Source organism: Atractosteus spatula, chromosome 2 (assembly GCF_055471065.1).
Source record: "Atractosteus spatula isolate fAtrSpa1 chromosome 2, fAtrSpa1.hap1, whole genome shotgun sequence".
NCBI lineage: Eukaryota > Metazoa > Chordata > Actinopteri > Semionotiformes > Lepisosteidae > Atractosteus > Atractosteus spatula.
In genome coordinates this window covers 18043075-18070043 of record NC_142707.1, presented here as the reverse complement: position 1 = coordinate 18070043, position 26969 = coordinate 18043075, and the positions used below count along the sequence as shown (strand labels likewise).

The window sequence follows — 26969 nt, the reverse complement described above, 5'->3', positions numbered from 1 at the left end:
TCTGAGACAAGCCACAGAATTCTGGATGATGTAGAGTGGATGTGTTGTATTGCCAAGGAAGCCAAAATGGTTTTACAGCAATTTGATTATATTGGGAGAAAATGGTTGCTCTTTTGTTTCAAGAGACTAAATCAACAATCTTTATTAATTCATTCATATGCATTGTTAACCAGTTCCAACAATATAAACCCTTGATTCATACGGTGGCACAGCGTTACAGTGATTGCATTACTGCCTCACAGTGCTTTGCCCTGGATTCAATTGCTGGGGTGCTTGGAATTTGTATGTTCTCCCTGTGTTTGTGTAGGTTTTTTCCACCCATGGTCCAAAGACATGCTGGTATAGTAGGTTAAGTTGTTTCTGTAAAACCTGGACCTGGTGTGAGTGTGTGCATGATTCTGTCTCAATGTGCCCATAGATGGACTGGTGTCCAATCCAAGGTCATTCCCACCTTGCGTCTGTTACTTACTGGGTAAGGGTCTGACTTCCCCTGTGCCAGTGTGCTGGATAAAGTTGTTTAGAAAATGGATGGATGATTCGAGCCTAGGTAACAACTAAATAATCAAAGTGGATATGTCGTGAACAATCTTTTTAAAAAGGTGCATCAGTCTTAAAATGAAATAATCTAAGGGTCCATGTCCTTTATCAGGTTTTCAGACCTGGCATACCCAGGTTTTAACCTAGGGGCTTCCAACCCTAGCTCAGCAGTCCAGTGAGTTTCATGGGCAGGCTCTAAATAAATTACTGAAGGCCTAGGAAAGTTCAATTAAGTAATTCAGAGTTTAGAAAAACATATCTGAATATCCTTCAGCCCTCAATAACAAGTGCTTTAAAATTGATCAGTTATATAAACAACCATTCCTAATCTTTAAAGAACAGGTGAGCTATTAAGACCTATAAGAGAAACTGACTCAGGGTTTTCCAGAACCAGGGTTGGAGACCCCTGTTTTAGACCTTGTTTGTATTAAATTAAAACTTCAATTTCCCCACCAATCAGAAGCTATAAAACTTTATATTTTTGGTCAGGTTTCCCTTGGGTTTAAGGAAACATTAGTTAAAACCCATGGATATCTTGTTTTGCAGTTTGCAATTATGGTAATTAATATACAAATAAATATAGAAAATATAATGATTTAAACCTATAAAAATATTAAATTGATTCAGTTGGCACCTACAGTATGTTGCAGTAATTTGCCCTTCAGAATAGCATATGGTCTTAAAGGCAGAAAGCAAGTTCTGGCACATAATATCCATGAAATGTATTCTCCTCTTATGAATCATAAATTAAACATGCAACATTTGTTGTTGGTTTGACTTAGTTAAATTGCAGACTTCAAGATTCAGACACCATATGGAAATGTTATTCCAGTATTTGGGCAGTCCAAATCCACATTGCATTAACCAAAAAACAAGTTAATCTATAGCAGTGAGTGCACAATAAAGCAAATATTATAAACTCAATGCTGCTATTAAATATTTTAAAATATTCAAATCATCTTGTAACTGTCAATACATGGTAAAAAAGTTGTTTTCTTTTGTGGGTAGGGGCTGCAGCAACCCAAGCCCTCCTTGGAAGCTCAGAGAGCAAGATCTGACCATCTGGCCCTCACAGGGCTCATACACATGGACAATTTAAACACCTCAACTAATGAAGTCAACATGTCTGTGGAATCCGGTATATCCAGGGAAAACCTAGCTGAAAATGGGGATAACATTCAGACTCCACACAAATGGTCCCCTAGTCCAGAATCAACCAGTTACCTGAGATCTATTTTATTATTTGGCATCAGTGCTCTTTGTCATTCTGCCACTTCATGTGTGTTTGATTACCTGTGTAATCCACGAATTCCGGATGTCTGTTACTTGTGATCATCCAATGTGTCTGTGTTCCTTCTGTTGCTGGCTTCCACTATTATCCTTTCCACTGGAAAAAGAAAGCATGAAGGAATTTCTGGATTCTGAGGATCTCTAGTCTAATTACTTCCACATGAATCTCAGAAGTCATCTTAGTAAACCTCCAAAGAGTTCTATTATATTTTTCAATCAACAAAATCCTGGATTAGTTGAATGTTCAAATGTTTAATGAACGTGACTGTGTCTTTGCTTCTTCTGTTGTGCCCGCCGAACCAAGTGTCAACTCTGCTTCCATTAGCTGCAGTCTTCAATTATAATCTCTCTTTCACTAGAACAAAGATTTTCAGAACAGCACCCTGAGCTTCCTTTGCTTGTAGTTGTACCTCCTTGTAGTTAGTGATCTATAATTACCAACACAATACTGGTAGTTCCTCTGCCACTTCAGTGCAGTCTGATGAAACTACAATCACTACTATCTCAGCTTCTCTTACTAATAGTTTCCTTCTCTGTAGCATGATTTCCAATAATTCTATCTTATTATAGCTGTATTTGCACATCTTGGCAAAGTCTGGTCAAAACATTTTGCTCTTAAAGCTCACTTATAGGACCTCACAGAAGACCGATAGGATTTTGTTTTCTATCGACTTCCCTTTATTTCATGTTTTCAAGAGCATGTGATAGGTCCCCCTACCTTTAATAAGGTGGCTCTGGGGTTCTGAACACAATTTAAGATAGAGAAAGCTTTATTTTAGAGCACAAGTAGGTGTAAAGCACCAAAACCTCAAAATAACATCCCAGCTCTACTACTAATCTTTTAGCACTCTGACTGGATCCTAACTCCTGACACCCTGTAGTACCATGAAAGCACTTTATTTGCTCAAACAAATGACTGACACCTATGTGAGAATGTTGACTCAAACCCCTTAACCAATAATATTACAACAGACCCACAGTGAAGCCACTGACATCCTCTAGTGGCAGACGTATTGTTACTGCAGTCTCTGTGAAGACAGGCATTCTGCATAGCAAGCACTGACTGTCAGGTACCAGTTCATTCAATCCTGGAGGATTTGGTATATAATTCTTATTCTAAACAGATACGAGTTCTCTACAGGGAAATCACCAAATTAACTCTGCCTGCTGATGGACCATACAAAACACTAGGGTCTCCCTTCAACCTTTCTCCAGTATTATAGGCAGATTCCAGAGAAAGGCCAGAACAATAGCTGTAGTTACACCTGAATATCTGCTAGAGGTCACCGTAAACCAAGTTTTCATCAGGGGTTTTCAGGACAAGAGATTAACACAAAACTCTGGAAGGATAAGGGGTCACTTTCTCATGTTGATTTAACTTGCAGATTGAATGCTTTGAGAAGGCAATGGGTTCAGAAAAAAATGTTGTTTTTAACTAGCAGCTCTGCCACAGTTTTGCAGACTGATAAAAGCTTGAGTGGAAACTTTAAAGAGATATGGCGTAATCTCTCTGCACCTTGGCTATAATACCAGAACACAGTATATGTAAATAGTACAGATAACGTATATTTATATTAGAAGAGCAACATACTTTTAGTCAGAGTGACCAGAGTGACCCTGTCTTTGTTAAGGGTGTTTTTAAGGCCTCACATAGTATTTTCAGGCCAATGAGAACAAATTAAAAAAAAAGCTGGAGAGGGGAAGGTATAGACACTGCATTACAAGTTTCAGGTTTTCAAGTTCAAGTTTCAAGTTTATTGTCATTATACTCATATACAGGTACAGTATATGGCATAACGAAATGCTATTCAGCTACTGTAGCTCTCAGACTGTAAGCAGTACAAAAAAAAACAACAATACAATTGTATAAGAAAAGAAAGACAGAGAGAACAGGCAATGTGCAAAACAACAACAGGTAACAGGTAATGTGCAAAACAACATTACATGTGCAAAATCATACATCCACAGAATGAAATAAAGGATAGAAAATTATGGGGAGAGAGCTTCTTGACATGTGAGGTAGAGATAGATTTCAATGTGTGTTTGAGGTTTGATAAAGAGAGAAGGCACTGTGAGGGTTCAGATCGTAGGTGAGAGAGGCTGGGAGTTTAATACTTTGATAGTTCAGGGGTAAAAACTGTCTCTGAGTCTGGTAGTCCGGGCCCGAATGCTCCGTTACCGTTTTCTAGATGGTAGAGGGTCAAACAGTCTGTAGCTGGGTTCTGTGGGGTCTTTGATGATGCTTAGATCTTTCCTCAAGCACCGTTTGAGGTCATAAATGTCCTGGATGGATGGGAGAGCAACCCTAGTGATGGACTGGGCAGTTTTCACCACCCGCTGTAGGGCTTTGCACTCAGCAATTCTGCAGTTGCCATACCACACTGTGATGCAACCTGTCAGTGTACTTTCTGTAGTGCATCTGTAAAGTTAGTGAAGGTCTGGGGACATATCTTAGCCTTCTTCAACCTTCTTAGGAAGTACAGGCACTGTTGCACTTTCTTGATCAGACAGGTGGCATTGAGAGACCATGTGAGGTCCTCGGTGATATGGACGCCAAGGAATTTGAAGTTACTGACCCTTTCCGCTTCAGTCCCATTGATGTGGATAGGGCCATGTCCATTTTGCAGTTTTCTGAAATCAACAATCAGCTCCTTGGTTTTGCTGACGTTGAGCGTGAGGTTGTTGTCTTCACACTACATTGTAAGGAGATTGACCTCCTCCCTGTATCCCTCTCATCATTGTTTGTGATCAGACCTGCAATTGTGGTGTCATCGGCAAACTTGATGATGGAGTTGGTGTTATGTTTGGCCCACAGTCGTGGGTGTAGAGGAAGTAGAGCAATGGACTAAGCACACAACCCTGGGGGACCCCAGTGTTCAGAGTTAGTGTGTCGGAGGTGTGGTTTCCAAAACTGACAGCCTGAGGCCTGCCTGTCAGGAAGTCCAGAATCCAGTTGCAGAGGCTGGTGTTGAGACCCAGTGCACTGAGTTTCTTGATTAGTTTCTCTTGAATTATGGTGTTAAAAGCTGAGCTGAAGTCGATGAATAGTAGTCTTGTGTATGTGTTCTTTTTATCCAGATGAGATAGGGCAGTGTGTATGGCAATGGAGATTGCATCATCTGTGGATCTGTTGGGCTGGTAGGCAAATTGGTACGGATCCAGTGTGTCTGGAATGGTGTCCTTAATGTGACTCATGACCAGCCTCTCAAAGCACTTCATGATGACAATTGTTAGTACCACCGGTCAGTAGTCATTAAGACATGTCACTCTGGTTTTCTCCGGTATTGTGATGATGGTGGTTGTCTTGAATCAGGTAAAGATGACGGCTTGGGCCAGAGACATGTTAAAAATGTTTGTGAATACTACACTTGCCAGTTGATTGGTGCAGGCTCTGAGAACACGACTGGGTATGCAGTCAAGTCCTGCAGCCTTGCGTGTGTTCACCAGCGAGAGCACCTGGTCAGCTGTGGAGGGTGCAGCTCTGTTGACTGGTTCTGTTGCTGGCTTCAAACCGACCATAGAAGGTGTTGAGCTTGTTAGGCAGGGAGGCATCTTGGGCAGATGCACAGATGTAAATATATGGGTGTGTGGAAATAAAGAAAGGCTTTAAAGTAAAACCTACAAGCTCATTGGCATCGACAGTACCAAAAACAGCTTGTGTAGGATTTGTATCTTTAGGTGTGAAGATTCCAGGCTACCTAACATCACCAGGAAATCTCCCAAATCCAAGGCACTGTCTGTTGTTCCTTTGTGTATCATCTCCTGTCTTTTACAACAGCTCTTTTACTCTTTACAAAACCTTTCTCCTCAATGCATTGTCTTTCTTAACCTCCAGATCATTGCTATACTCAGCTACACTATCCCCTGTGCATACTTTCCCAGTGCCCTGCTCATTTTTTGTTTTGTTGTCACTTTCATTACTTTTCCATCCAACCTGATGTGTAAAAGAAAGCTGGGCTGGTCTGCAGGCTATAGCTGGCTCTCCTATTTAGCATTCTATATGTTATCAACCCCTTCCTTCTGTCCTCATTTTCACTGACATCCTAAATAGTATAGTGTGGATCCAGATCCTGTATCCTATGTTGGAGATCTCTAACTGTTGCCAATAATTGCATTTGTTTCCTAGACCGCTTGTCTCACATTCTCTTATGATAACATACACTTGCTTCCTCTTCTCAGTTAGGCTTGCCCTATACCATTAGCCATTAATTTCTTAACAATGGACACTACAGTGGAAAGTGATAGATTAAACTTTCTGTGGAGTCTTTTATAGCCTTCCATCGACTAGTGGAGATCAAGGACCATTTTTCTGTAATCTTCAGGGCCCTCTCTGAATATAATTGTTATGATGCATGCGTCCATTCAATTTGGGTGCACGTACTTTCAAGTGCTACCTCCTTTTACACCCCTGGAAAAAAGGAAATCTTCAGACCCCACTATATAATTCCAGAGGCTTCTATTGCATTTCTAAAGAGCAGAATGTTATTGAATTTTTTTCAGGATTTTATTGAAAGCAAAACATGAAGGTGTAAATGAACATGATTATAAAGTTTTTTGGAATTCAATTAGTGACAAAAAAAATGTCATTATTATAATACACAATTTTTAGATAAAAAAAGACCCATTATCAATTATATCACTCCTTCTATTATATGATGATTTATGTTCCAGTTTCATTGGAGATTTGAATAATTCAGGAGGGCACTGTACAGTACAGTATGTATTTGATATAATCCATCCATTCGTTTTCTAACCACATTTTCCAATTCTGTCATGGTGGTCATCCCTCCTCTAGAGGGTGCTCCTACCTTTTCCGTATTATTCTTAGTTTCATTAGTGTCAGCTGAGTTTTATTCCCTTTCCATTATTTAAGCCCATAGTTCCGGGCTCAGCTTTGGAAGACGGACGACCAGAAGCCCGCCTACCACCAGGCGCAGGCTTAATCTCGGCATCCTGAACACTATCCAGGGCTCGGAGCATCTTGCCCTGTTATGCTTTTAATAATAATAATTAATTAACTTTTCTGGACTCAAAGCGCTTTACAGGTAATACGGACTCCCCTCCACCACCACCAATGTGCAGCATCCACCTGGATGATGCGACAGCAGCCATAGTGCACCAGAACGGTCACCACACATCAGCTATCAGTGGGGAGGAGAGTAGAGTAATGAAGCCAATTCATAGATGGGGATTATTAGGAGGCCATGATTGGTAAAGGGCCAATGGTAAATTTAGGTGGGTAGCTGCGTCAGCATGCGTAGGCTGCAAAGGAACAAGTAATAGGGTTATTCCATGCTGAAAAAAAGAAGAAAGAGAACACAACGTTTCGGCCGTGGAGCCTTCTTCAGGTGTCTACAGTGCTGATTGTGAAGAGCAGTGAGGAAGATGGCGAGAACCAAGCAGACCGCTCGCAAGTCCACCGGTGGCAAGGCGCCCAGGAAGCAGCTGGCCACCAAGGCTGCCCGTAAGAGCGCCCCTGCCACCGGCGGCGTGAAGAAGCTCCATCGCTACAGGCCCGGCACCGTGGCTCTGCGGGAGATCCACCGCTACCAGAAGTCCACCGAGCTGCTGATCCGCAAACTGCCTTTCCAGCGCCTGGTGAGAGAGATCGCCCAGGACTTCAAGACCAACCTGAGCTTCCAGAGCTCTGCCGTCATGGCTCTGCAGGAGGCCAGCGAGGCTTACCTGGTGGGGCTCTTCGAGGACACCAATCTGTGTGCCATCCATGCCAAGAGGGTGACCATCATGCCCAAAGACATCCAGCTGGCCCGCCGCATCCATGGGGAGCACGCTTAGACACGGACCGCCTGCTGCAGGATCTTTTCCCTTGAACACAATCTTCTTTACACAGATGGTAAATTTAGCCAGGATGCCGGGGTTACATCCCTACTCTTTTAGAGAAACACCCTAGGATTTTTAATGACCACAGAAAGTCAGGACATCGGTTTTATGTCTCATCCGAAGAACGGCACCTGATTACAGTATAGTGTCCCCGTCACTATACTGGGGAATTAGGACCCACATGGACCACACCAACTTCCAGCAGCAACCTTAATTTTTCACAGGAGGTACTGACCAGGTACTGACCAGGCTCACACCTGCTTAGCTGCAGTGGGTTGCCAGCTGTGAGTTGCAGAGTGATATGCGAAGGAGCTGGAGCAAAGCCCAGCAAGCAACAGGCGCAAGAGAGGGTAGACCTCATCATCACCAGCCCTTTGCAGGGCAAAGACACGCATACACTCATACCTGCGGCCAATATTCCCAGAAGCCGATTAACCTACAGTACCACTATGTTTTTGGACTGTTAGAGTAAAGCAGAGCACCTGGAGTAAATACAAGGGAAGTACAGGGGAGAACATGCAAACCCCAGGTCCAGTAATGTTAGCTACTGCCACCATGTCAGTTTGTGTTGGATATAAATTGTAGAAAATTAAAGATCAATATGAATTTAATAAGACTTTTTTCTTTGATACTGGATTTTGGTCCTGATACCCATGGAAAACATTTCTAGTTTTATTCTGGAAAATTTGTGAGCTAAATTTTCCTACCAAACATGCAAGGTTTTGAGATTTATTAGGAAGGGGAAAGTATGTTGCTTTGATACAGAAGTCTCTCTTGAGACAACATAACATTGAAGATTTACTACTAAGTATTACTATGTGCAACCACCACTTGTGCAGATTATGCAAATAGCACCAAAAGAGTGTTTTAATTATATTATAAAGAAATTTTAAAATTTTGATATAGGGGTGAACAACTGAGATTAGCATATCTGAAATTGTAATTTTAATTAAGAAATTTAATCTGCTGAAGCTCTTTATTGTGTGGTATACAATGCTGAGTACTATGCATGTCAGGTCAGCAGGCAAGCTTTTCCAGTTTCGTACAAGCATGCACCCTGGTGGCCTTTTAATATTCAATTCGATTCAAGGTGCTTTATTGGCATAACCGATGGGTACAATCAGTATTGCCAAAGCAAATAAGAATAAAATTAACATGAAACAAAACAAAAACAAAAATAAAATAAAATCTACAGACATTACAGACATTTAGAACAAAGACATATCATAAAATATTTACATATACTGTAAACATATGGAGCATTATAGAGAGACAGACTCACTGTTCCTCAGGCTGTGACAGGAGATCACATACTTGGCTGCCAGTTCCCTCCTATCTTTCCCAGTAGGATTGGGACCTGTTGTGATTCTGGGAAGTGTGGGAATTCTGGGATTAGATTTCTGAATTCAGGGAAGAATGTTTCTCTAATCCCCGAATATCTGTCACAGTGCAGTAGGAAGTGCACCTCTGTCTCTATTTCTCCCCACTGGCAGTGGGAGCACAGCCTGTCTTCTCTGGGCAGCCAGGTCTGCCTGTGTCACCCGGTTTCTATGGCCAAGCTGTGGTCACTGAGCCTGTACTCCATCAGAGTTTGTTTCTTTTTGCTGTTTCTTATCTTGGTCAAATATTCGGCTAGTGCATATTGTCTGTTTAGGGTTCTGTAGCATTCCAGTTTATGTTGTATTTGTGTGTGTCCCAATGTGTGAGATATTGCTGTTTGATCTGTGCTGTGATGTAGTTGATTCTGAGTTGTGGTGCCCTAGCAGTGCTGTCCTTAGGCTGGCTGGTGTCGGTGTGCCTCAGGTCAGTGAGCCTCAGGACCAGCTGGCTCAGGGGGCCCTGTTTTGTGCCCAGCTCTTGGCTCAGCAGGGCTTTGTGGTGGTAGGAATTTCTGTCGCTGTTTTTTGTTGCCAATACTTTAATACTCTCTTCTGTATGTTTATCAATAGTGAGTACTGGCCTAATTCGGTCCTGCACCCATTGTTAGGTGTTTTTCTCTGCACATGGAGGATGTTTCTACAGATCTCCATGTGTAGAGTTTCTGTGGGGTGTTTGTCCCATTGAGTGTAATCCTGGTCTGTGAGGGGACCCCACACTTCACTGCTGTGAATTTGTAACCGTTTCCCTGAGGTCTGGCTTTCAACTGGAAAACCATAACTCTGGTCTAGTCCAGATTGACTGTCAGCACGCAGGTCTGACAGTACTGCTCCAACAGTCCTAGGTTCCGCTGCAGCCCCTGTTCCGTGGGCGACAGCAGGACCAGGTCATCTGCATGGAGCAGGAACATGATTTCTGTGTCATGCAGTGCGAGACCAGGAGCTGCAGACTGTTCCAACATTCCTTCTAATTCATTGATATAGATATTTAACAGTGTTGGGCTCAGGCTGCAGCACTGTCTCACCCCATAGCCTTGGGTGAAGAATTTTGTCCTTTTGCTTCCAATTTTCACTGCACATTTGTTCCCTTAATACATTGACTTAATTATGTCATACACTTTGGAGTAGTTTATAAAACAATCTTTCAAGCCAAATCGAGTCAAATGCTTTTTTGAAATTGACAAAGCAGGCAAAAAAGTTTCCTTTGTCTTTTTGGTGGATGTGTTTGTCTATCAGCGTGTGTAGGGTGTAAATGTGCGGTAATCTGGTAAGAAGCCAATCTGACTCTTGCTCAGGACATTGTGTTTGGTAAGGAAGGCCAGTATTCGTGTATTCAGGATACTGCAGAACACCTTCCCCAGGTTAATGTTCACAGAGATGCCCCGGTAGTTGTTGGGATCGAGTCTATCTCCACTCTCGTGATCGTGTCCTTGGTTCGAGGCCTCGGGGAAACATCTGGCTGTCATGATGTGATTGAGTTTAAGCAGTGCTTGTTGTAACTTCGAACTGCTGTGTCTCAGCATCTCGTTGTTGATTCCATCTTGGCCACAGGCTTTGCGTGGCCTGAGGGCCTGGAGTTTGTCCAGTAGGTCCTGCTCAGTGATTGGGGAGTCTAAGGGGTTTTGGTTGTCTTTGATAGCCAATTCCAAAATTTTGAGTTTTTCATTTTGGTCTGATTGATTTGTATTTGGGAGTTTTTGATAGAGATTTTAAAAATATGTTTGCCAGATTGTTCCATTTTGGATGGCCAATTCTTCTGGTTTTGATTTACTGTATTTAGATTGTTCCACTTCTCCCAGAAACAGTTCTGATTTAGTGATTCCCCAGTTTCTGCAAGTTGTTTGTTTATGTATGCCTTTCTTTTTCTTTTTCAGTGTGTTTGTAAAGTTTTACCATTTCACAGTAGCTGAGGCGCAGATCTGTGTTCTGTGGGTGTCTGTGTTTTTGATTTGAGAGTTTTCATAGTGCATTTTTGATATTTTTGCACTCCATTTCAAACCATTTTCCTTTTGCTTCTGTTTTTTGGTTAAGTTTATGCCTAATTAGTTGGTTTGATACAGAGTGTTTCGGAATGCGTCCAACAATATCTGAATTTCTTCATCGCCCAGTGGGGTTTGGTATCTGTCTAGGCTGTCTGTGTCCCATCTGTATGCCTGGTTGAGGTCGTACAGCTGGCTGGGCTGTGTCAGTGTGTCTCTGTGCTGGTGTGCTCTCTTCATGTAGAATATGATCTGGCTGGGGTTGGAGAGAGGAGTTTGTGGCCTGACAGTGAAGGCACTGATACAGGAGGGGTCCAGGTCGGTGATGACGTAGTCCACCACACTGCTGCCCAGAGCTGAACTGTAGGTAAATCTGCCTAGAGAGTCCCCTCTTGTCCTGCCATTGACGATGTACAGGCCCAGCCCTTGACAGAGCTGGAGCAGCTCGCACCCAGTGCTGTTGACTGTGGTGTCATGACTGCACCTGTGTGAGGTGACCTGTGTGTGGTACAGAGGGGATTGTCCAAATTTTTTTTTCCCTATGTGCTGGTGAAGTCTGCCAGCATGCCTGTTCATGCATTGAGGTTACCACAGAGCAGCACGTTTGCCTGGCCCTGGAAATGACCGATCTCCGTGTGGAGACTGAGAAGAATTCCTCACTGTAGTAAGGGGATTCTGAGGGCGGGATGTAGACAGCACACAGGAAAACCTAATTTTTTGTACATATTATATTTCCTTTGATTTTAAGCCAAACTTGTGACTCTTCTGTCTTTACTAATTGTATGGAGTGACTAAGTTCACCATGATCTACTTGAACCCTGGGGACAGTGGATAGCCATGTCTCCCCGTCACCATGTCTCCTGTAGGATCATGATGTCTGATGTCTGTTACATTCTTGATAAACTCAGGATCAGTGTTCTTCAGTTCTTCATGTTCTTCTGACGAGCCTAGACACTGAATGTTCCACATACTAATTGTTAAAGATCTCATTGTGAGCATTTGAATTTTGTTTGCAATTGTTATTGTTATCTAGAACTATATCAAATTTGTGTCAGACATTTACATCATAAACAAAAACAGAGTATTGTGCTGGATTTGTGTCTGTCACTGTGGGAGCTGGTAGTTCAGCTCATAAGCCGGTTGCAGATGAGATTCAGGAGCTGCTGGATTTCTCCCAGCTCCAAACCGCTCGGGACCACTGGTCTGGCCAGGGCTGCGGTGTAGCTGTGCAGGAGGGGCTCAGTCCGGCTCTGTTGTTGTGCTGGGTTGGGGGGGGGGGTTATGGTTCTGGTCCAGTTCAGCTGCTGACCTGGGTGAGGGGCATGGAGTGGGGTGCTGGTTCTGGTCCTGTTCGGTCACTGGTCTGGGCTGGAGGGCTGTAGGGTGGTGCTGGTTCTGTTCTTTGTGGGCTGTGCTGGTCTGAGTTGGGGGTGTGGGTGCTGTGGCATTCCTTTGGTTATCCTCCTGTTTCTCTCTGGGGTGGTGTGCCCCAGTTTGGTGTCCCAATTTTGTGTCTTTTAGAGTTTTAGTGAAGAGTCCAATGGTCTGTTTTTTGAGGTGTTTTAGGTGGTGTAGGTGTTGGGGTCCCAGGGTGGGGTAATGGGCCAGGTAGACATTTGGGATAGGCGTGAGGAAGGAACCTGAAGAAGGCTCCACGGCTGAAACGTTGTGTTTTCTTTCTTCTTTTTTCAGCATAACAAAACATATACTAAGGTACTGTACATACAGTATGGCATATACAAATACTTTACAAAAAAACTGGGCTCCAAGAAATAAGACATCTTGTAAACATGATACAGACAGACCAGATTGCTAATAGTTCTGCATTTTAACTTGATATTTGTCATTCCTATTGTTATATGTATGATAAGAAACTGATCAGAAATTCATAATATGAATACTATTGCACTTCTTAAGTGGGTTTTTGGAAAAAAACCACTGGAATCTTTGCTAAAATGAATTTGTTTTTATATCAGTAGTTCTGTGTTTACAGCTCACACAGAAAAGGAAGCCCCATTTATTCTAATATGAAGCTTTCAAATCCTGGTTCAAGAGGGCCATTGTGTGTATGCAGGTTTTCATTCATAGACATAAAGACCTAAAGAGATTAATTATTGGTTTAATGGAATTACCTTAACAGCTTATCCCAAACCATCAGGTACTTGTAGTTTAAATTAGAGCTGATAGAAAAATACTGTATAGTGCAATACAGAAATAGCAACAAATTATTTAAATGAGAGTTGAAAATCATGGTGTAGGCAGACATACAGTGTAAGACAAATTAAGTTTAACATCAATAAGTGCTACACACAAGGGATCTGGGTGTTTATGAAGATTCCTCTATGTCCTCATCACTATGATTTAAATAAGCAATAAAATAGTACATACTGTAAGGTTAGCCCCAAAATGCAGAATTTAAATTCCATTGACATTTTTTTCTCACATTTGTAAAATTATTTAAGAATATTTGCATTTAATGCAAAAATATTTTTCCGAAAATTTGTATATATTCATCATCACTATCATCACTAGAAGATTATGGTGAATGTTCCCTACAATTTATTATTATTAAATTGTGTTTGTTCTATTTTATATACTGCACAGTACTGTATTTGCTGTATTACTGTTTTCATAATACCTTAAACTACATACTTACTAATACATTTATGATTGATTTTGCTGGTTTAAGTGATTGGAATAGGAATAGGAGGCTATAAGTGTTCTGATTATATGTGATTTTTTTGTATACGTGCAATTTCAGGAATCTAACTACCGTGTAAAATCTGAGTCTATGTGCCTTTTCAGTTTTGGTCACAATACCACAAACTGAAATTATATTCTTCTGTCAAAGATTTAAAAAAGAACAACAGAAATTATTCTTGATCCCAGGAGGTCTAACATGATCAGTTTAGTTGGACAGCTGGCATGTAATATCTTATTTTACCTCATTTCTGACTTGCAGATATGTTGTCAGAAAATTTTACACAGACTACTCTTTGCTTACAGTATCTGAGGACAGTTTAAAAATCACTAGTGATTTTGTTTTCCCATAGCTACAGAAGGTTCACATAACAAATACGTTCTTTCCCTTTTCCAGGCTGGCATTCTTTATACTAAGTTTCAGTTCACCTCAGCTGGTTCTTTTTTCATGTCTCCTGTCTTATGGAAGCAACTTCATGTCAGGTAACCCTACGTTTTGTTTTATTAGCAGGGCTTTCTGGGTCCTGCAGAGGTAGACAAAACACTACAAAACCAGAAAAGCTTGATAATTGTGGAAAATGCCACAACCGTCAGAAATACTGTAAGTTCTTTCAGAAAAGATTTTCAGTAAATTCTTTCAGCAAAATAAAACAAGATAAAATATATTGTTTCATGTGACCATGTTTGTACAACCTTATTAAACTCTACATGTACAAGATAGTCTATTTTGTTGATATTGACAAGGTTAAATGAAAGTGTCCTGTTATGAATTTTCAAAGTAACAGAAGGTTAGTGAAAAAAGAAGGAAAAACAAAAGAAGAAAAAAGTCTTACGTTGGTGGCATTTTGTTTTCATTTTGTTATTTGTTGAAATTATTTTTTTACATTTGGAATCAAAAAGAAGAATGGCTTTTATCTTGGTAATTTAGCCTAATTGAAGAATACCTTAATATCAGCAAGTATAGATAGTAACTAGCAGTTCTGCTGTCTCTTGGGGAGGTTTTGGTAGTAGTAACCCTCAAATAAAAGTAATACCAATTGGTTTAAATTACACATTTTTCCATGTTGATGCAATCATAATATATATTTTTTTCTTTTGCTGTTTTCACATTTATCTGTTATAGTAGTGCAGTGAAGGAGTTAAATGGAGTTTACCTCAGAGAATATGTTTACCTCAGAGACCTATAATTCAAGAGAGGTGGTTGCTAAACTGTTTGTTCATTTTTTCTCCTTTTTTAATTCAACAGTTCAAATAAGACATGAGATAAAGAGCAAAAGCCTTCTTTTTTGGAATGTTCAGCTTAAACAAAGCTCTAAATATGTTATTTACTATTACTTTATTAACAAAATATATTCTACACACATAAATCTTTTCAATATTTCTAATACTAACAGAAAGTGCTTTGGTAATGTACTTTGCATTACTTACAGACTATCTACAACACCATCTATGAAAACTGTAAAACCAATAACCAAAACAACCTTTAATTTATTAGGAAATAAAATTTGATATGAAAATCAACACAGCATCAGAGCTGTGAGCTTTTTTTAATTCTTTTATTTTATGAATGAGTCTCTCTCTACTGCACTTAATGATGACTCAGCGGAAATTCAGTGCTGTTGAATTCCTGAAGTTTAGACCTTCCCCTTCTCTTGTTGCAGTCACATGGTAGCTTTCCATGAGATGCTTCCAAGAAGCTACATGGCAAATTGCACGTTGCTTCTCTTTGAGAGTTTAAGTCATTGCTATGGGCAACCTGCCAGTATGTCAGCTGCTTGTTGGCTTTGAGCTTATAGGTCAAAGTCAGTGCTAACTGCCAAGCATACTAATAGATCATCTTAAAATGTAAAATGAACAGCTCTTTGCAGGAATGTTAGAACTAAAATGAGCTATAAAAACTACATGATTATCTCACACTTATGTGTATAAAATCATATCCATGGTTTGTTAAAAGAACTCGTATCACAAATATGTTTTTTTCAATATTGGTTGAAAAAAGGGAGAAGAAAAACATTACAATGCCAGGATAAATCCAGCACCCAAGATGTAATAAAATGTAATATTCTGAAATTGATTTAAACTAAGATTCTGAAATAGGCAGCTACAGTACATAATAATGAAACAATTTAGATCTACAGTATATATTATATTAAATATCCTGAAAGCCAAAGTGTCTGTTGGGATTTTATTGCACCTCTGCTTTTAATTACCTATTTGAGCTAATCCGTAGTTTACTTGGCCTCAGTTTAACACTTTTCAAAGGATTAAAATTGTGGATCATATATAGAGATGCAGAAAACCTGCTGGACTCTGACCCCTGTTGTGAACCTATAATCTCCAGGCAATGCTTGGAAAAATGCAAACAAGAAGCTTTAAAATTTGAAAAGGGAGTAGAATACAAGCTTAGATATGGCAAAACGAAACTGTTCTATTTACATAACATGCCAAATCCAAACTGTTCTATTTAGACCATATATGGAATGCTGCACAGAGCTCTAGTCTTCAGATCATTGTAAATGTAACCCTGAACTCATGAACTAAAAACTAAAGAAGCAGGTCTTTCATTGATTTTATATGAAATGAAAATAAAAAGATCTTGAAGCCCTCAAGTTTCACACCTGGCTGACTTAATTGAACTAATTAACCGACTAAATTGATCAAAACCCATGTGTCCCAAATCTTTACAAACTTATTTTTCAAGAACCTGAGCAAATAACAGGAAATGTCTAACAAGCCTGTTTTGGGCTGATACTAGTAAACTATTCTTTATCATTGAAAGGAATTCTCCAATATTCAAATCATGTTATAGGAGCTAAGAAGTAGTAAGTTTTATAATAAAGTCCGAAGTAACAATAGAATCATCTAATATACCTGCTGCTTATTTCTAACAGTGTAATCTAATCGTTTTTCTATCATTACAAAAAAAACAATGATCAAGTGAGAAAGAAATGTAGGACAGTAAAATATAAAAAATGTAAAGAATCAGCTAAGGTTATACCTCCAAACCTGATATACAGTGGGACTTTCTGAAAGCCTCCTATTAGTTTAAGGATTATACAAATTGGCAATAAAGTGAAATAATGGTCTCATGAATTTTCTTTCTTGGCATATTAGGATTCTATTTTTTATTCACTTATCTAATCACACATCCCCCTGCCCCCTTGCACTTGCAAATAGTCATCAGCATGAAAGTTATTGACATAAAACTGCTTACACAAATAAAATTACTAAGGACCACAAGTGTAAACATGTTATTAGCTTAGTCAAGCTGATATATTAATAATGATTATTTATTATTGGCAAATATTAATAATAAAGTTAATAATGAATAATTGTATTTATTTATTATCGTATTCCATGGCCACCATCCAGCATGTTTTGTAGTTGTCTGCAAGTCAACACCTGATTAAGTCTTGAGTTAATCTGATCAATATAATAATAAATTAAAGAAGCTCAGTTAGAGCCTGGTGGAATGAAAACCAGAAAAGTCTGTGATCCTTGAGGATAAGAGATGTGTATAGCTGTTTCCCACAAGTGAGAGTTCTTTATTTTGTTTTTACAGTATGAGACTATCACAAGTATGCAGATGTGGCATCTGCTATATAGCATTATGCCTTTTATTATGAGTTTCATTGCAGGTTCATTGATCAATTGCAATAATAGTTTTTAGTTCTATATTCTCATCGAAGAAATACAAGGGGCGCTTTAGGTTTGGGAAATCTTTACATATGCAAGCTAATGGGTATGCACTAAGTACTTCTGCTTGATGAGCTTTTTCTAGCACAGTCTGACTGTGGCATAGTCAGCAAGGCTTGGGGATGGGTTCCTGTACTTTGCCAGCATTCCGTCCCTTGTTTTAGAAAGCCCCTAGATGGCAGAAGAGACAGACAAATGTCTATGGCTGCTGTTGCTTCACTCCATCCCGAAGTCTTTAGCTGGGTGGTATTACTAGATGTACCTTGCAAGAACTTATTTTAGCTTTCTCCCAAACGTCCTGACAAGAGGGCATTTCCTTTCCACTGCACTCAGTTTATCTATGCTTTCAAGAGAAGAGAACACCCTATGTTGACATACATTTTTAAAAAAACATCATTGTTAAAACACAACTATGCTGATCAATGGATTAGAAGCCATGTAAATAATACAAGAGGGAGCATTTTCAAAGATTGCAAATGAATTGAGCTTCATGTTCAATATCGGCATTTATATACTCTTAAATCAAAATGATTTTAAAGCTAAAGATATTTATAGCTCTGTGTTTAGTTTTTAGTCTTTGAAATGTACACATCAGTATTAAATACAAGTCATCTTTTACCTATATTATTATTATTATTTATCTTACAATATATGCATTATGAACATCAAGAATTTCAACCCTCCACTAGTGTTTTCTATCATATACTTTGTCTATGATTAATAAAGCATAGTTTGTGTGAAAACAAACTTATCATGTTATTCAGGAATATTGTAGTCAAATCTGATCTGACTCTTCACATCCATAAAGCTAAAACCTTTCGGCAATAAAATACATATCTATAATGATTAATCTAATCAAATCTAATCAACAGAAGTTAGTTATAGAATTGCTTTTCTATAAAGAAGGAATAATTGAGTATAAAGAGTAGAGCAATACAATGACTTAAACCACAAGTCTGAGTGGCTTAGGTATGTGTTATTTTGATATTATAGTTGTCAGAAGCTCAGGGGAACCAAAGTCCGGGTCATTTGAATGTAGACTCATCAAAGTCATTTTCAACAATTTTCAGACCACTGTGCATACAGTGACTGTATATGATCTCAGTAGACATTGTCAGACATCTGGAATATGGGCAACTTGCCACACCTTCCCATAACTACTTCATGATGATGCATCTTTATGATTGCTTCCAGGATGCTGAGCAAATCACACATCATTCTCTGAAAATTGCAGAACATAATCAAATTGTTCTCAGAGGTGTCTATGTGAAAAAAGAATCCATGCTTTTCAACTTTATTGGTCACATTTTACTCCAAGCTTTACTTATATATAACTAAATAACACATCTGCTAGAATCAGATTCAAAAGCTGATGTCCTTTGAGGAGCCCATATTTAATGCAAGCTCCAAACCACAGGTGTGGCTCTAATATCAGTTTAACATATGACTCACAAACCTAAAAATTTCTGTGTATTAAATGTGGTCTTTGAAAGTATTTTGAGGTATTTTTTGTTCAACATCATGACGTTAAGGCTCAGGCGGATACAGTACACATTAAAACTTGCTTACTGAAATCGGATGTCTCTATTCCACATAATCTGTTTGATACAAGGGGTAATACAAAGGGATTGTCTTCGTTTATTTAAGTTTTTATATTACAGGCTTCATGTAAACTCTTAGCTTCAATTACTATTTGGAATAGGGATTTGAATGTCGGGTGGCATGTTGGTGCTTAGCAGTGTTGCCTTGTAGCGCTAGCTGTATGATTTTGTACGTTCTCCCTGTTATGTGGTTTCCTCTGGGTGCTCTGGTTTCCTTTCACAGTCCAAAGACATACTGTTAGGTTAATTGACTTCTGTAAAATTGATCCTGGTGTCAATGTGTGTTTGTGTGTGTGTGCCCTGCAATGGATTGGCATTCTGCCCTAGGTGTATCCCACCATGTGCCCAAGGTTTGCTGGGTGAAGCTCCAGGATCCTCTACATCACTGTACTGGATAACACAGTTTAGAAAATGAATGGTTTTGAATAATAGAGATGAGACCATATTCTGGGACAATATTTAGGGTAATACAAAATCTGTTTCCAAAAATCCTAACCATCAGAATATCCATTTTGTTTTAACTGTATAGAGTGTATTTGAACCCTTGTATCTCATAATGGTACAGTAGCTTCAGGTGCCCATATATTGCTCCATCCATGTGTTTCTTTCTGAAACACAGAAGGATGTCCTTTAGACATGGACATTAGAATAAAAAAAATTCCTACTAATGATACTGTATTGCTAGCTCTAATTGAGTAATGTCTTTTGAATCTTGCAGAAAGGAACTACTTGGTATCCAAGAAAGAGTATTTAGCTGTGGTCTGGGCTGTAGAAATATGGCGTCCATATTTGGAAGTTATGGCATTTCAGACTATTTCAGATTAGCTTGGGTTTTGTCCAAATTGTCCAAAGCCTAACATCCTGGATGTAATAGTTATACACCTTCCTTTTTCTCTTCTTCCTTCTCAATCAGTGGGCAGTCAGGCAGCCTCTTGACAAGTTTCTCTTTTTCTAGTCTCCCAATTTGAGAACAGAAGGCATTTGATTGTCTTCAATGGAACTACTGTGGCACAGGGACATTCTTCTGAGCCGAAAATCTGCTGATCACCACTTGAGGGCATACTAAAGTAAAGAATTCAGCTTGGTCCTCGCTTCGCTGACACGCAGGAATGCAATAATAATGTCTTTGCTCCCCTTAGTAGAGGCAGCTATATTAGATGCTCTTCAAACTTCTTTTCTCTGGCTCGTAAGTAGAAGAGCAAAGCCCCTTTCTTTTTCTAAAAATTCGCCAACTGTTGTTAAAGGAACTTAAAAATCTCCAAGAAAACTCCTCACTGGCCTTCTATCTACAAGAAGAGATATCGAACTGAGTCAACATTCATCGCATGTCCACATCTAACACCATCCTGACAAGAGCCCCATTACAATACCTATGTGTGGGCTGTTTAGAATGCTTTTGTTTAGGCTCTTGAGTGTCATCTGCATTCTACAGTATAACCATCCAATCATCCAACCACTTGTATGGAGGCCAAGTGAATTCACGTTGGGCAAAGGCACTTCAATGTTGTCTGCTGGCACTATTCTGACTGTATTTGTTGTTTTTCAGCACATTAGTGGAAACACTGCATGACCAAAACTGAGGTCTCCTTAATGCTATGTACAAAATAAAGACTTACAGTATTATAAAACTGGTCTTTTTGTAGGGAACAAAAGATGTAGGAAACATCGTCTTTAGAGAGGCATCGGTAGTGTCACGGGAGCTGGGTCAGACTCCCATGAAATGCGTTGTTAAAGACCCTATGCTTGACAGTATAATCCGGAAGTGTCTGGAGAAGGACACCAGGGAAGGCACAGCGAGGTAAGGTCAGGATGACAGACAGGGGGCAGTGACTGAGGTGATGCGGTGCATGGGGGGAGCACTGGCGAATGAGTCCAAAGGAAGTCCAATGGGGTAGTTAGGGCGCAGTCCAAAATCCAGATGCCGGGAGATCCATCCGACGGTTAAAAACAGGAACAGAGAACTAGGACCAGGAACATGAAAAGTTAAAAGCATAATGGGGCATGGTGTTCCGAGCCCCGGACTCAGAGGTCAGGACGCTGTGATGAAGCCTGTGCCCTCAGGCCATTCCTGTGCTCGTAGGTAGGCGGGCTTCGGGGCATCTGTCTTCCAAAGCTGAGCCTGGAACTACGGAGACACCAGGCTTAAATAATGGAAAGGGAATGAGACACAAGTGAAACTACTAAACTAAGAATACAGAAAAAGGTAGGAGCGACCTCTAGAGGAGGGATGACGACCGTGACAGGTAGAACAAGATACTGAATGAAGCTTTCGATCTAATCAGAAACATTTATAAAAATCTGTTGATTTTTAATAATAATTTTGTTGTATAGCAGATAAAACCAACATGCCTCTGTAAGACATCCTTAATCTTTTCAGCATGTTTTTATATCACAAAAATCATTATTATCATTAATAATAAAATATAAATTCATGTTATTAGAACTATATCTCAAACAAAGTGGCCTGTAAAGACTGTTGAATATTTTATTAGTTTAAAATTTTTTTTTGAGATTTACTATACATAAAGTTATACATTGGGTTAAGCCAAACCTAGGTTAAGCCAAACCTATCTCATCCAAAATTCCAAACATTTACAAAGTTCTTGGATGTTGTTGTTCCTAGTGAAATGAGGAAAGTAATCAATCCTTAGTTATACAAACTAAAGGAATTATTCATTAATTTGCCGGTGAATTAAAAAAATACTGTGCATGTGCAAATGCAAAATAAAAATGAAATAAATGCCAAAACTGAATAATTCAATTGAATTAAAATATGGGAAGGGTTTCTTAAATATTTCAGAGGAAGAAAGAAATACAGATTAATTAAAAAATAACTGAAACTAGAGAGCTGGATGCCTTGGATGACAGATAAGATTCTAAAGTTTGGGCTGCAAAATGTTTTCTATTCCAGTTATTTCCATTTATGTTTCTTTAAGGAAAGAAGGAATTTGATAATTAAGAGTTCCTAATCACAATTTATGTTAATGAAAAAAAATAGTCTTTGCTGCATGTTAGACTACATACAATAATTTGGAACTTTGGAACATTATGAAGTCCCAGGAGCTATGATTGGTTAGTACATCAAGATCAAAAAGGAAAATCAAGGGGTTCCGTATGAAATAATATTAATGTACTAATTGGTATTAAAATCTTCGGCAATTGCAATTGAAAAATTAATATTACATTATTGCTTTTGGAAATTATAACAGTTGGTTTCACAGCTCACTTAAAAATGAAAAACAGTTTTAAAATGGTTTGTAAAAAGTAAACTGTGGGAATGACAGTCACTCATATTCTCCAAAGCCTGTTGCTTAAAATGTAAGATTATGTTTTAAAATTGGCAAAATTGTAGCTGCACTCTTAGTTGAAATGAAAAAAAAACACTGCAAATATTATTTTTTCCGTGGAACATTTACTTTGCTTAATAGAGAGTGTAATACAGGGCATGGCCTTGTGGCTTGTACAGTGGTCCTGAAGACATTAACTTGTTGCACTTTTTCTGGCTTCTCCTTGACAATTTTGTTTCTGGTGTCCAGCCAAAAGGTGAATCAGACCTCTCAGTCCTGTGCTCCTTACTTCCTCCAGTGACGGCATCACAAGAAGAATCTCCTATGACTAACAATTATTATCAACCATTAAGTTATCTTTGTGTAGTTTTATGCTACCTTTTAAGATTTAAACTAACTAAATATTTGTCTTATAGCTATTGCTATAGCAGGAGTGCAGTATATATGATAGACTAGGGGTGTTTTCAAATAAAAACAGTGTTGCTGAAGCAGTACGATGAAAGAGTTTATACTGTATCTGACTTCTGCTTTATAATTACACTTTCAGATTGTATTTTGTCAGAAAATCGGGAACAGTCTCCATAGTTATGGTAATAATAATCAAAAGAGCATTCTGGCATGGTGCACCATGCTAAGCTCATATCTACAGAATGCAGGGTAAAAAGGGTGAAGGATGAACTGACATTGCAATTCTCCTTTGCCGTGAAATTAAATTGGAAGGAATTATGTAAAATCCAAGCCAAGCCAAGCTCTAATATTTCAGCCAGGAAAGCCTTGCGCTACGTGCAGGGCCGCAGCAAGTACAGTGTAACAGCAGTAACATAGTAAGCAGATGTCTAAATGTTGCATGTCAAACATTACAATCATTAAAATGTTTTTAACATATGACTTGTGACTTCTCAATAGTGAAATTAACAAAATAAACAGTGCCAAAACGAAATCTTTAAGTTGAAGGAACAGATACATACAGTATGTTTAAAATGTCTATATATTACTTGATTAATGAGTTATAGTTACTCTTTACATCGTTAATTTCATTTCTTATTATCTTCAATGTTACAAATCTGAAGATTTTTTTTAATTTGCCATTAATGTGCCATTTCTCTGTCTGCTAAACCATTTTTATCACTGGGTCTTTCTGGATTTGGTTGTTTAACCCAGGAGCATGGTCAGTAAACTGTGAGTATCTTTACTCCAAACAACTGATTTAGACAGATGTATAGATTCCTATTTTTTAATAAATATTTAGAAATGTTATTGTGTTTTCTTTTCACAATGGACCTTTAATGCACTCATTTAGGGTTTGTTAAGTGCATCATTGTAAACAGTTGCTGTTTATTATTGTGTCTTTTATTGTTATAGTTTTGTAATATATCGTAATGCTCTGTTCTTCTGTGGACTTTGGACAGTTCTGTTACCTCTTGCTCCTTCACTCTTGCAGCTTCTCCTTCCCCTCAGCATTCTATATAAGGGGGGCACACCTAGGTTTCTTCCTCTTTCAACTGCATGCCAAGCTACGGGAGGCTGCTCTCCCCCTCAGTCTCTCTACCCTTAGTCTCTCTCCCTCCTTATCTCTCCTAAGTGAATAGCACACTACTATATTGTAAAGGGCAATAAACCACCTGCCTTGTGAAGCTGCAAACTTGCATCCTGCCTCATCTGTGTCCCTGTCCACCACCAAACTGGGTTTTGCGCTGATAAGCCAAAATATAATACATTGGTTTGGTTTTCAGTGTGCAAATCCCATTTGGTTATGGAATCTGAACAACTTAATTTGGGAAGAAAGTATGCTAGGGAGGAAACATGTTTTCCCTGAAATTTGAGGATATTGTTGCATGAGAGGAGAAATTATGTTTTTTTAAAAATATTATGAATGTGATGTTCTTTCAACTTTAATACAAAGATGACCAGATTTGCATTTTTGATTTGAGATGAAAGAGAAAGAAATGAGGATATAGAAAAGGTATTTTGGAGACGTAGACTGTGTAGTATAAAAATAGATACATGCTGGCAGGAATCTAGGTTGTGTGCCTCATGCAGCCCCACAGCTACTGTAGCTATTAAACAGGTAGAGAAACCCTATAGTTACTATTTTATGCAGGGCTGATTTTACAAACTCACAGGTTACAAAATAACCTTTCTGCTGTAAATACATGTTCCCAGACATTCTTAGGTTAATGTGAAACAATAAGTTCAGTAGCTAGAAGCGTATTAATGTAATAAAAAGTGATATTTTGGTACCTTCCATACCAAAACACAAACACTAAATATATATCTCAGAAAGAGACACACAACCTAGTACTGGAAAATATTTCTTTCAATGATATCAGATTGGTATTTGTGTGTATTTCTTTCCCCTTTGAGATCTTGGCCACTCGGCTCCTGAAGTCCAGCTGCAGAGCCACACACTACCACTGCCCACACAATGGAGAAATCCCCTAAGCTCAAATGTTGGGCTTTCCTGCCACAAGTGAATTCAAGTACAAAATTATCCCTATTCCATTCCAAGTCCAGAATGTTTTTCAAGTTCATACAGAGGATACTTTGTGATTCCTTAAGCAATATAGTATATTCACATAGAATATAATAGTCACATCCAACAGTATTACAAACTATTTTATTTTTGAACATATCATCACTTTATGTAATAGCTGAACTTATTTCTCCTGGAACTAAGTGAATAAGTAATAACTGAATAACATCCTCCTTCTCTGGATGACAAGCTAATAGAATGAACTATATAACCCAAAAATATTCATTTGGTAACAAGGTTAATATAATAGGGCTGGCATGGCACGGCACGGCATGGCAGTGCAGTGATCAGCATTGCTGCCTTCTAACACTGAGGCCCTTGGTTCAATTCTGGACCTTGGAGGCTTTATGTGTGGAGTTTGTGTGGGATTTTGACTGGTGCTCTGGTTTCCTGCCACAGTCAAAAAACATACTGATAGGTTAATTGGCTTTTGGAAAAATTGGTCTTGGTGTGAGCGTGTTGTGCTGTGATGGACCCTTGTCCCATCTACGGTGTATCCTGCCTTGCACTTGTTTCTTGTCAGGATTTGATGAAGTTTTGATGACGTTTCTAGAAAATGGATGGATGTTAAATATAATTATTTATTTAATGTGTTCTGTTATAAGCATTATATTTAGCTTCATACACTTTCTGGCTCCTTCTGAACTTTCTGTACCTTGCAAAAGTATCCCTTTCACAACTTCCTATGTTGTTCCATTTTGTGAAATTACAAAATGATACATATGTATTTTTATATTTTTAATATTTTATTAAACTCCTGGAAGCTCAAAGACTTATAATGGATATGTTACAGTAAATGTCAGCAAACTCTCAAGAGAAAAATATTAAATATGTTGATTACATGTCTATTATCCAGTATTAGTACCCATGAATTTAATATTTGGTGGAACTGTTGGCATCTTTGGCAGCAATTACAGCTACAATCAATGTTCCCTCTAATTTTTAATGGCCTGTGTGTGCAAAAATTTCAAGTTGTGCAGATTTTTTCCCCAGTTACAAAAGCCTGTGTGCACTAAATTGAGTGTATGTAAAATTGTAAACCTGAAATTATTTTTAATAAAGTCATTATCATAGAAGCATAGAGATCCAAAAGACAGGGACAGCAATTCAATGAGCCCAGTCATAGAGCATAGATTACAATTATCGAGTAGCAATAATAATGCACATGGCTAAGCTGGGCCTCTTGCAGCCAGTCTCATGTGGTCAATTTAGCCTTTTTCAATTGATGACTGTGTTTATTTTATTATTATCATATTTCTTTGGGAATTTAATTTTTTGTGCACAGTTCAATTTCCTATGTGCGCTGATTTCATAACCTGTGTGTGGGCGCACACACACACATCTTAGAGGGAACATTGGCTGCAATTGGTTTTGGTATGTATCTACCAACATTTTGCACACTTTAGCTTGTGTACGTTATGTAGTCTTCACAGATTTGCTAAGACTGAAATATACCAATATTAATTACTACTACATAGTGTTATGACTCCAAGCATGACTTTAATGCTATTTTCAATTATATTTTCTGGGACAAAACTTAGGACAATTTATATTTGTCCAAAAATTTTAATAATAAAATGATCTACTTAATTATTGTCCACTGTGTGTATTTGTCCTCTAATAGGCAAAGATTAGTAATTGGTCCCCTGTGCCCAAATGGCACTGTGGGCGCCTTTTCCGTATTTTCTGAAAAGGTGTCTTTGTCTATTATTCTAAATAGTTTATTCTATTCCTTGTTTTCACCTGGTATTTTTGCTAGATGACTAAGATGAGCCTCATGGCTCTGGATGTATCTGGATGACTGGTCTGACTGCAGCTAAAAAAATGTTGGGTCTGCATTGGAATTTTCCACATTTCCTGCCATGTCATCATACCGTTTATATAAAGAAGTCTCCTGCTCAGTTTCATGATACTGGGGAAGTTGGAGTGGGGGAAATAATTGCATTGGAGTATTTGAGAATTGCTACTGAAAATCTTAATATTCAGTGCTTCTGTCACTGCTTTGACTGGTAACTTGGTGAGAGGTACCACTAATGAAGAAGGGGTGGGAAAATTATTATTTTCCTTTTTCTGATTTGTCATTTAACATAGCACAGGTATTTGGTTTATTGTGAATAGCTTTACTTGAA

General features: G+C 38.7%; 1 protein-coding gene across 1 annotated transcript; it reads left to right on the top strand.

Annotated features, from left to right (window-relative positions):
- Positions 1–7212: 7212 nt before the first annotated feature.
- On the top strand, positions 7213–7623 carry LOC148839385 (histone H3-like). Its single transcript, XM_088905912.1, has one exon. It carries the CDS (start codon positions 7213–7215, stop codon positions 7621–7623), a length of 411 nt encoding a protein of 136 aa, XP_088762038.1.
- The last annotated feature ends 19346 nt before the right edge of the window (positions 7624–26969 follow it).